This window comes from Parus major, chromosome Z, assembly GCF_001522545.3.
Source record: "Parus major isolate Abel chromosome Z, Parus_major1.1, whole genome shotgun sequence".
NCBI classification, from domain to species: domain Eukaryota; kingdom Metazoa; phylum Chordata; class Aves; order Passeriformes; family Paridae; genus Parus; species Parus major.
The window spans coordinates 11,976,872-11,989,504 of NC_031799.1; the positions used below are offsets into that span (position 1 = coordinate 11,976,872).

A 12,633-nucleotide genomic window follows, 5' to 3' on the forward strand; every position below is an offset into this window, starting at 1 on the left:
CCTGCGGTAATGTCGCACTGCACTGGTTAGGGCCGGGCCCCGAGCCGCGCCGCGGGCACCTCCTCACCCCGTCCGCCTTGGCGGCCAGAGCGACCGTCCCTGCTCCCGGAGACACAGGCACCCTGGGGCCGCGGCGCCAGAGATGAAGGCAGTTTGGGGACATCACTCCTCCCCGCTGGGGACTAAGTACGCAGGAACGTGTCCATTCTCTGTCCCTCAAGGTCCTCTCGGGCTGCCGCTGCCCGTCCCCCTGTCCCTGCTCGGCCCACTCCGGACCCTGCAGCCCTGAGGCGCCTCGAGGAGGGGGCGGCCCGCGTTCTGCCCTTGCCACCGCAGCCAAGGGAACGGGCCGCGCTTCCCGGAGCCGGGGAGAAAGTCCCGAGAAGCGGCTCACCCTCCTCCTCGAGGTGGGAGGAGGCACCGCCCTGCCCGGGGAGGGGCGGCCGAGCCTCTTCCCGGCACTGACCGGGGGGGGGGCCGGCGCGTCCCGGCGTGCGGGGAACCGGCTAACCCCGGCCGTGAGGGAGCTCCCGGCGGCTGCAGGTGAGTGATGCCGGTGTCTCCCTGCCACGGCAGCCCCCGTTCCCTCAATGTCCCCCCCCTTCTCCTCTCCGTCCTCCGCGAGCGTCCCGTTCAGCCCCGCTGAGGGGAGCTCTGCCTGTCCCGCTGAGGAACACCCAACTCTCCACTCCGGCTCTTGGTTTGAAGCGCGCTGTGGAGTTTTTACTTTGAATTTTAGCACTGCTAATACCCTCTCCACCCTTTGCTCGCCCGTTCTCCCGTGTTTTGCAGGCACCCCTCGATACGGCGGTGCGGGAAGGCTGGAGCGGCGCCTCGGACCGCATCTCCGTCCTCCGGAAACCAGCCAGCATCATCGCATACCGATAATTTGAGTCGCTTCATGACCGTCTAGTCTCCTCTGCTTTCAGGATGCTATGGCTTAACTACAGCATAAAAGTTGCTGATTTGACTTGAGCAAAAAATTACCTAGATGAGGTACCTCGTGGGATGAGGATGCTGCACCTGCCAGAGGTGATTAGGGTTTGGTTTCAACATCTCGTGTGCCCGCTGCTTCAGGAAGGTGTTGACTTGCTCAGAAACACGATCCCAGACCCTTAAACCTGACATAATTTCGCAGAGAAAACTTGCTGCTCCCACTTTCTTTTATGCAGCTGAAATCCGTTGCTGGATCTCAAGGCCATTTTCATAAACAAGAAAACATAAGTTCCAGTGTGGTTCCTGAATTTTTTGGAATTTGACTATTATTTTGGCATAACCTTTTTGACTCTCCTTTAATTTAAGTTTTCCATGCCTGGACAAAACTCCAGCAGGGCAAGCCACATAGATCCTAACAGAGTTACAGGTAGATAATGCTGGAAAAATTGCTTCTCTACAATTGCTGACATTTCTTTTCTGGTGGGACAGGAGTAGTTTTACCAAGTTCATTAAGTTTTAGATCTCATTTTTCCCCTATTTCAACTGTTTTTTTCTTTGGATTCTTGTCATTGTGGGACCATGAAGTACACGTTTTTGTATTTTGGCAGAGCTTTTTAGTAAAGCAACAGCATGCATCAAAGAGCTTTCTGGTTTTTCACTCAGGAGATAAAGCTACCCCTCAGTGGTCAAATTATTACATGTGTATCAGGCCGTAATTATAGAAATTACTTTGTGTTTCTTTCTTATGCAGCCTTTTAAACTTGTTGCTCAGCCATTAAATTAAAAAGGCTTATTAGGAGTTTTCAGTGTCTTATACACAGAAGTATTTTGTGTAGTAAGTGTAATTGAAACCACCTTTAAAATTGCTTGGGGAAAAAAAAGCAAGTACAAGGACTAGAGGAAAGATTCATCCACTTAAGATTGTGGTTTCTTACATATTAGTTTTCTTTTTAGTATTCAGGATTGTTGACAATAAAATTCTCAATCTTCTATATGAAGTGTGATGTTTGTTTTTAGAAGGGATCTATTTAGCTGGGATCTGTTTAATAGATACTACTATACCAACACTCCATAGGTTCCTGATGGCTTGACACTCCTTCCCATTTAAAGAAAACTGCCTCAGTTGTATGTCAGCTCTGCACTGTTGGTTTGGGAAAGGGTCTGTTGGGAATTGCAGAAATCAGGAGAGCAGAGACACTGTATATTGTAGTCTTTGTTCAAATCGTTGACTTTGTACAAATTTTGTACATGCAGCTCTGACTTCTAGGGCCTTCCAGCTCCTTTTGACAGTTACCTAATTATCTCTTTATTTAAGAGACAAAAAAAGCACATCAGGAGGATTAGTAGTGTACCTGTGCTCTGCTAACTCTTTAAGGATGCCTCTTTGTAGGCTGTAGATAGTTTATTAGATTTTTGGCACTAAGATGTCACTTATCAACTCTCAATCTTGTGTTGCGTGGTAGAAACTTGGATTGTGATTCTGATCCTCAGTTTGCTTCCCTCAGAAGTAGAGAGAATAACAACGCAGGATGAACAGTGTTATGTATTGCTACTTGATTTGCCTCATTGACAGTCTTCTTCCATATCTGGTTTAGAAAAATTTCTTCAGTCCATAGTGTTTATGAGTTGTTATACATAACTAATACTCTCCATTAAATAGATTAAGTATTCTGGAACTGGAAAGATTTCTTTTCTCAGCCTGTGTACATGCTCAGGTTCATTTAAGGATTTGGCTTGTGCTTGGCAGCTGTTTTAAATAAGCAAAGCAAAGGGTACTGAGAAAACAAAGTTGTATTAAGTAAGATTTGAAATATGTGCCTTTAGGAAGATTGCTACAAAACAGATTAACTCTGCAGTAAGCTTTGACTAGATGTTCATAGCAGGAGCTTCCTTTTCTTACACACACAGGTGTTCCAGGTGCTGCAACAGTATGTGCACTGTTTAGCTCCAACTCCCAACTGAATTTTGGTATTTCAGTGACTTTGAAGGGGGGTTTGATGAAATGTTAATCTGTGGTGCATTTACTAGTAAATAATGAGAATTTCTTTTTCATTTCATCCATGGCATCACAAAACTTTGGCTTGGACAAGACTTCAGGGATCATGTAAACCAGCTTTTAGTTCTGAAGGAGAAATACTCTGTCTGGAGATATTTATTTAAAATATTCACAGACGTAAGGAAATTTCATTTTCTCAAAGGTAATTTGCTCCTATGCTGTCTCCACTTCTTGAATGACTCCTCTTTAATTGTGTTTAATCTGAACAATTCCTGTTGCTGCTGAATATTATTTCAGTTGCTGTCATGTCTCCAAAATAGTTTTATTCTATTTAAGTGCTGATTAATTTCAAATTAGGCAGAGGAGTCCTGAATCCCTTTGTATCTGTTTTGTCACATCCCAGGTTACATTTTTCCAACCTGACAATTTTAAGTAGACTATGAATTTATGTTTAAAAAAAAACCCCAACAACTAGTGTTTTAGCCTGGAGGCTGATAAAACCAAGCAAGTCTGCTTTATTTCCCCCAGAGAATTTGGGGTATAAGAATGTACACTAAAAATGAAAGATTTATTACTCAGCTAACATCTGTAGTTCTGATGGATCATTTTGTGCCAGACGGACTTCAACTTGCTACTCAGTATTTCCCCTTTTCTGGCTACATGTCTTCATTCCCTTTGTTGTTCTATTTTTCACTTTTGGCAAGGGTGTTAATCTATTGTAATTTTGCTGGTTTTGCCTTTTTTCTTTTTATAATTAAATTGGCAATGTATTTTGTAAAACTGTAGCTAAGACACAGACTTATAAATTATGATTTTATAAAAGTACTTAATTATTGATAATACAGTATAAGTGCTTGACATTCATTGGTGGCAATTATTATGTGCAATTAATTTTTTAGTCATAGGCAGATGTTTCTGAATAAAGAGGATTTAGTTCAAAATATTACTCATATATTAAGGACCCTATTTATTTTTTTCTCAACTAGTTTTTCCTGAACTATTTAAAATTACTTCATATTCTTTTTTGTTAGAGAATTCTAGGACTTTTCTCATGAAAATGGTTTGTTGCCTACAATTGTGTATATATTAAACTAGATTACTAACATACCAGATAGTGAAAACTATTGTCATTATCCAAAATATGATTTTATTTTGGTAATCATTTATTATATTACACTATTCTTTAGCAGCATAAGAATTTTTCATCAATTAAAGTGATCTAGGCTATGACATTAGTGAACTGGTAGTGTAAATGACTGGAGCTAGATAGTTAAATTAGACATTGGTTTCATAACAATAGTTGAGAAAAGTTATTAAGAGCATAAAAAAAGTTGGGATTTTTTTTCCAAATAGGAAGAAACTTAAACAAATAGTCTAATATGTCAGTATTCCACAGTACCTTCCCACTGTTTTTAATGTTGGATTTAAATGATTCATAACCAATGGGGAAAGTCTGTGTTTCCAACCCCAGAGATATTTACAAAATTAGGAGTCTTTCAGGGCCAGATTTTCATCATGCTGACATAATTAAGTCAGGAGATAGGCTGCTCAACCTGACTGACCACCCTTATGTTAAACTGTCTTGGAACAGAGAGTTGAGTCCTTTGACTTGGAAAGCAGATTTAGTTTCATGTTTTTCCTGGGGGTCAAAAAAAGAGTTTGTAAGATTTGGCTTTGAATCTTAATGTATTTTCATACAATTCAAGAAACAATAATCTGCTGAAGGAGTTACCGGAAGTTTTAACATGATCTGCCTTGAAAAAGTTTCTTCTTGTGTCATTTACTTACCACTCTCTTCTCTATATTGTCTTGTTTATTCCAGACAATGCATAAAAAATTATTTTCCCTTTTAGGTGCTTAAAAACCCCTGGAAAATCTAGGAAAAAAGATTTCCCTAAATCAGTTTTTGGAATAGTCTAATAGTTGCATGCGAATTAGGCCTCGCTTCACAAAAATATTTAGATTCTTCATACATGGTGATCTTAGTGTTATATAAATACTTCTGAGACTATTTGCTAGTGGCAGGAAAGATTGCAGAAGCTTATGCATTAGGTATGGCAACAGTCACCTGGTAAATATGGGGGCCTCCATGTGTAGCATTTGAGCTCACAAGGAGAAGTTTGGGCACACTGCAGCGAGGTCACTTGTGTGCATTGAGCCCTGGGTTGCAATGCTGCAAGTGAGGCTACTCTACACTGTTCATGAGAGCTTTAGAAGCTTATTAGAAAAAAGTTTGAAGTCTTTATTTTTGTCCTTCTGAGGAATTCAGAGATTCTCAAAACCATTAAATCTAATTAAACTTATTAAACTTAAGATTCAGGAGCTCTGAGGTATTAAATCAGGAGTTTTCTGCTAGAAATAAATTCCATAGTGAATTGCTGGCCCTTCTGAACTCTGTAGATTTTCTGTTCTTAGCTTTACTGGGGACAGGTCACTTTGGTTATCTTCTGCTAAGCAACGTCTATTATGAAAGTAGTGATAGAAGACTATCAGTATTCTGCAAAGCTTCAGAAATGTAAAAGGTACAAGTTTTATGTTAAAGATAGCTGTATCCATTATCCTGTTCCTGTTGTTTGTACTCCTTGTACCCTCTGTGCCTGAGAGCTTTAATCATACTGCAGCCTGATGTTCAAGCTCTGCCTCCTGCATGGGGGAATTTGGAGGTGATCCATGTCTTCTGAGATCTAACATACAATCAGTCCTTCAGAACTGGGCTGTGCAGGTTAGAGTTTCACCCTGGCAGAGTGTGAGTGTCAAACTGTAGATGGAATGCGGGATAGAGCTCTTTGGTTCTTGAGCTGACAGTCCATCTGAGAATGGAACTTGCTAAGATTTGATATGTGTGTTCCAGTCTAACTAAAGCCCTCCATATATAGTGTCCTGGGTGCTGACAAAGGAGTCTGCTGAATTCATCAGTCTGGCTGTAGGTGGAGCAGAAATCACGAAGGTGTTCTGCACTTTTAATACTCTTTTCCCCTTGTTAGGATGGATATCTTCTTACTTGTGCAGGAAGAAAGCCAAAAGATATTAGTACAAACTTGTACTTCAATATTTATTTCAAATAAGTGGATAAAAAACATTAAAGATAATGTGTGATTTGTTTAGACTCAATTGAACTTTTTGACTACAGTGCTACTTTGCTGTAACTAGGTTCTAAAAACAAGAGGTTTACTTTTTTCATTCCTTATCTTTCTTTGTGCATTCTTCCTGAATTCCTCTTAAGCTTCCTGGAGCCTGTATGATTGGATTTTTATTTATTCATTCTTAAATATAGTAATATTATCTGGACTATTGTTTGGCATGCTGCATTTCTCCTGAAAGAAACAAATAAATAAAAATGTTTTCTTTGCTATTAAGCCTTTTGCAGGAAAAGGTGGACTAATGATGAATCACTTCATGATTCTGGCACTACTGCTTCCCCTGAGGACATGCTACACTACATACTTACAGCAAGGTAAATGTCAGAATGTTTGATTTTTTTATTTAGAAGCAGTCTACAGCAACTGAAGCTTTCATCTTTATGACTTGTAAATCTCTGATTAAGCAACATATCACACATTTAATCACACTATTCACTTTGGTAAGATGATGAAGCAAATTTCATTATTACCTTTTGTGACCTTCAACAAAATTGCCTCTTGAATCAACAACTTGCAATGATGTGAAGCCAAAGTGTATTTATTTATTTTCTCCTCCTCTTTCTCCTATGATCTGTACTGTCATCTTCAAATAATTTGTTTCCTTTTTAACAACTGTTATGGTTTTTTTCTTCTTTGCTTTCTTTTTTTTTTGTCTCATCTCTGAAAACTTTAGCAGTTCTGTTGGCTCTTTTCTCATTCTGCTACAAGGTTCCAAGACCAGATTTATTTTTTTTTACATTTCACATATTTATCCAATATAAATACAAAAATATGCATATTTGAAGGGGGAAATGTTGAATATAATGATAACTTTGCAGAAGGGTGTGTATTTTAAGGTAAAAATACTTCTTGTGTACTTGCTGCTAGCAATAGCATTTGGGTATGTCTCCATTTAAAGGAAAAAGAAAATTTTTACATGACCTTTCTATGACTACCGCTAAGAAGGTAGATCTTACCAGGCTCTAGTCTGCATTATGGAGATTTTCTTGTTTTTTAATTTGGTGAAGAAAGAAGAGACTTGTTTGGGTTTTTTAAAATACATTTATTATCATACTGAAGGGGTAATATATCTATTTCAGACATTTTGTCACTCTTCAGCATTTAAATTCAGCATTTGCACACCACTCACCCAAGCCTCAGTTTTGAGACTTATTACTAGGGCTCATAGAATGGCAAAACTTTGTAATGCAGGCAAGTCCAAACAGTTACTTCATTACAGTAACTTGGTCACTTGTTTTCACATGCAATTTTTCAGGAATAAAATTAGTCTGTGTTGTTAATCATAACAATTCACATGGTCTTGTGTTAGCTTGCAAGCTAAAACAAGTCTTAAGACGCCTTGATCACTTAATTTTGCTAGGAGAGAATATTGTAACTGTGAATGCTGCAAATATTTTCACATGTTAAAATTGTGCCATAAAATTATTTAATACCTACATTGCAACTTGTTGGTCATCAAAATTTTGGATACATCCTTAACTATATTGTTTCTTCTATTTTTTAGTAGTGTGTATGAGCACCGATGACTAGACTGTCTTACGCCAGAGTCTGTGGAAAACAAAATAGTGTGAGGTGTGAAGTGATATGTCATGTAGCTGAAGAGAGATAGTGGATAGACACTAGTACAGATGGAGAAAATACAGAAACTAATTATACATTTGCTGTTTTTTTAATCAAACTAAGTGTGGCAGGTGGAAATATTATTTATGGTGAGGAAAGGGATGATATTGTCATTTGGACAAAAATATAAATAGGTGCAGGGAGGAGATGTAAGCTCATCATCAACACAATAGGCATAATAGTGACATCTGCAATTAGAATCTGCTAAAAAAAGAGCAGAAAGAGGGTAGGAAAGTACAGAAGATATGCAGAAATGTATTTTTATGGTGCACCCTGCAAAAGAAAGGGGCTTCTGCCAACTGGCTGGCCTTTTTTTTCAGGTGTATTTGTTTTCTTTCCCTGGACTCTCATTTTGTGCCATTGAATTTCATTGAGAGACTAGCAGGGCCCTTTCCTTCTCCCAGTTCTTCTCTTCCTCTGTTGCTTCAGCAGTGCAGATAGAAAAAACAATAATGGCAAGGCCCAGAGTTCTAGATCAGCTTGTGTATGTGAAATGAGATTCCCCAAGGGATTTGCTACATGGTGCTTTAGGTAAATGGATGATAAATGTACAAGTAGGGTTGGCCAGAAAATGAGCAGCTGAGATTGCATACTGGAGATGAGCAACATTACAGTCAATCTTTTAGCATAAAGGATTTTAACAGTGTGTAGCTTGTTTTGATGGTGAAAGTCTGTAAAATGTGGGAAAATGAAGTGTGCTTTTTCCTATCTTCCCAAAATAAAATAATACTCCACTTCCACAGTTAATTTTATGAATCACTATGTTGTTTTGGTTGTTCTGGCTCCTTGCCTAGTCAGTTGTTGGCAGTGAAGCTAATAATATTTCTATTTTCCGGTAAAACCTAAAATTGATGCTCCATCATCATTCAGTGAAATTTACCCCAAGGCCTTCCACTTCATTTATTCAGTTTCAGAAAGTAATTGTCATAGTACTGGGTTTTGTCATGGCAGTATAAAACTGATGCCCATTGTTTTTCAAAAGCAGCTGTGAAGCAGCAGATGCACTTTTTAAGGACCATGTCGTTACCATAGCCAATAAGGAAAATTCATTTTTGCATGTGAAACATTTTGCACTTACCTTGCAGAGACACTAAGGTTGTCAATTCTGCTTTCATGTAATTTAATGGTAAACTTCAAAATACTTTATTTATAATAATAATAATGATAATATTTATTTGAAATACTTTCATGTAAGTTTAATAGTAAACTTTGAAACTTTATAGAAGGTGTGTTGCATATATTTCTTTCTTGAAAACACTTGAAGTTACCATAGTCCTTGTTCTGAGGACCATGTGTTTGAACAGTGAAACTTGATTTCTTCAAGCTTATCTGAAGATGCCTGTATGAGTAGCTTCCTCTAGATGGAAAGCATATGGTTTTCATTTTGATCTGACTTCTAGTAGTCTTGAGAATGGAATAGATTAAAAATATCCCAACATATTTTTTTGGATGATTTTCTAAAAGAGAATCCTTTCTTCCAGCAGTTTTTAATAACTTTGTACTAATGGCAAAATACATACTTTTCTCCATTTATTCTTTAATTATACACTGGGCTAATATAAAAAACAAAGTCGTGTCAATGTCTGTATTAACAAATATGCTTATAAAGTTTTATTTACTTCCTTTGATTGACCAAAGATTGTTATAACTGCTGCTTCTCCTAAGCCTTTCATTCCCTTCTCCTAATGTAAAAATCCCTGTGTCTGAAAACTGCTGCACAGAGGTTAAGGTAATGCAGATACTGCAGGATAAATTGCAGAATTGTTTGGATATGTGATGGCTACCAGAAGTATCTATCAAAATGTAGATTCTCAGTCTAAATCTCCTGAATGCTTGTGTTTCTGCTAGTGATACATGGTGAAAGTCTCAGGTAGTTCAGTGGGTGAAGTGTATCTGGGAGTCTGGAGTGTAAGTGACAGTTTTGTGAGAGGGGGCTGCTGAGGTCACTCAGACCATCGTGTCCCTGATGACTGGCTGTAATGTGTCAGGAATGCACAGAATGAGTTCTGTTTTATTAAAAGGTGCAGCTATTTTGGTGACTTTTTTTCCTGTGTCTTGGTTAGGATAAATATTCTGATATTGTAACAAGCAGAAGCACATTGGAAAGCACCTGTGGCAAAAGGAAAAGCCTAGTTACTTGGATGTTTCAGCTCCCTGGCTTCATTAACAACTAGGTCAAATTTAGGGGATTAAAGTTTGTTTGTTTAATTTTCAGGAAGTAGAGAAATGACACATCTGTGAGTGCTATATTTCATGTCTTCCAGCAGTTTGGGTTTTTAGGGAGGGGTCATAAAGGAATCATCTAAAAGAGGAACCACTTACACGGTTGTTTCTAGTTTTCAGCAGAACGATCTTTCAGGGCCTTTTATATCTCAATACCAAAAGGGACTTCAGTCTGACTTTTAAACTTTAATTTATCATGTTATGGTCTGGAATTAAATCCAGACCAGGAGAATGATACAAGTGCCATAAGAACTAGATGTCTAATTCCAGTAGAAGAATCTTACAGCCTGGACCTAAGCTCTGTGCAGAGCAACTAGGAATGTGCTTAATACTAGACTATCATCTAAGCTAGCTATTGCAGGGAAACCCTTAACCTATTCTGTTCAAATATTGGTTTTGCATTAACTCATTTAGTTTGGATTAAGTCAGAGATCAAAACTGAGCCCAGAGTTTCTGCCCTAATGATATGAAGGCTTGCTGGGGTTTGAGATTTTTTGGGATTTGGTCCCTCTTAATACATTATGTTGTTCCCCTCCAGAAGATTATGAAGGAATGGATTTGTATTCTGATAAAACAGCTAGTAAATTGAAAGCATAAAGAAATTAAACAGCATACCAAATATCATGTTGGGGAGGTATTGAATAGATTCAGGAACCTCATCACTTGTGCTTTTTCCTTCAGAGTCATCTGTTGTGGGACCTATCTTACTTCTAACCACTGTTTTTTTCAGAACTGCTTCGTAACTTAGCTAGATAGTAATATTTTTGTGCCCTTTTTGTGCTCCTAGAATCCGATGTGTTTCCAGTAACATACCTTAGCGTTTCCAAGGATTTGGATCTTCAGCGGCTGCTGGTGGAATGGGATGTTGTCAAGTCAGCACATGATGCTGAGCTGGCAATATCTTTTGAGATACAAGTCCGTCGACTCGATGAAGCTACAACGGTGTGGACAGTAAGTGTACTTAGAAAAGAAGTGTACTAGTCATTTACAATGATGGAAGATGTAGTGATGTCTTTTTTGCAGGGACTTTATCCTGATAGTTTCCCTTAGCATCTAAACCAGCAGCATTTTCTGAAGAGCAGATCACCCAAATTAGGTCTGTTCTGGGTGCTTTTCTGTTTGCAACATCTGTATGGGAACAGTCTCCAAAGAAAATTTAAAACTTAGTATAACTGAAAAACAGCACTAACTCATTTAGGGTTGCTATTTGCCAGAAAGTACATAGAACAGACTAAGTCTTATTTTTCTGAAGTCAGTGATCAATAAAATAAGATAGACACTGTTAAAAATCACAGCTTACTTTGACCACCCTAGCTGGTGGTGTTTTGTCTCTGATTTTGAGGAGCCACCTCTTCACTGCAAATGAGCTCTGCACAGTTCTGAAGATTTTTACCTCTTTGATACTCTGGATAGGATTTTTAGCCCAATGAGTAGATCTAACCCTGAATGTTGAGTTGTTCATGGGGGTCTCTGGGTCTCGGGGAGAAAAAAGCAACTGTAGGTTGCTATAAAAGTGTTTATTGTATGGGTGCATCTCAAAGGTAAAGAGTTCAGAGTATTAAAGCCCATGCTAAAATCTTTTGGCATAAGGTCCCAGAGGTCTGGGCAGCAGCAGCTTCTTGGCAAGTCCAGATGATCTGGGCAGCTGCAGCAGAAGCAGTTGGAGTAGCACTTCTTTTAGTAATGTTATTGGTGCTGCTGTTCTTCCTCTTCCTGTGTGTGTGTGTGTGTGCGCCTCTTCTTAATACAGGGGATTAAATTTGTAAATCATCCAATCAGCTAGAAACACGATTCTAAAACATTCTTTCTACACCAATCTAAGCTTAATTCTAACATGCAAAAGCTGTGTCAGTCCTTACCTAAATCCTACATGTAGAGTATTATCTGTTTACGTGAATAATCCTATCTTTTCTAAGAATGCAAGCTATGTTTTCATTATGCCTGGAACTAAGTTGAATCTGTCAAGGGTATCATTACTAAACTTTAAACTAGGCCTTAAGGCTTTTCACTAGCTAACCCAGACTCTTAATTCGTTTAAGCTGTATTTTTACTTACTTAAAACTTAAACTTACACTCTTATTTAATGTCTATGAAGTTTAATATATTTTAGTTCTTTTCTCTGTCTGAGGGACTCAGAGAGGCTTTTATTTCAGATTCCAACACCTAAAGTCAGTAACTAGGGACATATAACTACATACAATTAAGTTTTGAGTTTTTTGAAGTGTCCTTCAATGAATTCTTATTAACTTGTTGGAGGAAAGTAAAAGTGTTTCAAATCCAGGGATGTAGTCTGTTCTGTTATTCATAATAAACATGACAAGTTACTTTGGATGTCATTACCATACAGGAATATATTTGCTTCTGTGTTTTTCTGACATAAGTGTACCAATAAGTAAACTCTGTGAGTCTGCTCATACCAAAGAATGAACAGCCTGCATTACTTCTTGGGCAGTGGCCACGTTCTTCAGTGTTGGAAGAACCCAACTCTATAGAGATGGGGCAGCTGAGAGAAGCTTTAAAAGATTTTATTCCATTATCAGTCTCATAGAGACCTTTAAGATGTTGCATTCAATGACATCTCATCAGAAGACAACCTGTTTCCTGGTTAGAATACCTTATAAATGTTTTTCAGCCTATTAGCGTTTGCCGCACAGTGCTGCTAACACTTCTAACACCAATCTCCTGGTATTTTACCCCATGTAGTCTTGCTAGAATGCA

At 38.5% G+C, this 12,633-nt stretch overlaps 1 protein-coding gene across 4 annotated transcripts in view; it reads left to right on the forward strand.

The window, feature by feature from the left end:
* The first annotated feature begins 445 nt into the window (after window positions 1–445).
* Window positions 446–12,633, forward strand: part of LOC107198170 (oncostatin-M-specific receptor subunit beta-like) — a 37,185-nt gene continuing 24,997 nt past the window's right edge. Inside the window, exons 1-5 of one of the 4 annotated variants that reach the window (XM_015614900.3) lie at window positions 447–543; window positions 793–1,363; window positions 3,027–3,134; window positions 6,290–6,386; window positions 10,703–10,866. In XM_015614900.3, coding sequence (XP_015470386.1) covers window positions 6,314–6,386; window positions 10,703–10,866 — 237 coding nt within the window. In that variant the 5' untranslated portion in view covers window positions 447–543; window positions 793–1,363; window positions 3,027–3,134; window positions 6,290–6,313. Of the gene's footprint in view, window positions 544–792; window positions 1,364–3,026; window positions 3,135–6,289; window positions 6,387–10,702; window positions 10,867–12,633 lie in introns of all 4 variants that reach the window. The other 3 variants (XM_015614901.3, XM_015614904.2, XM_015614899.2) reach the window with 3 other exon arrangements.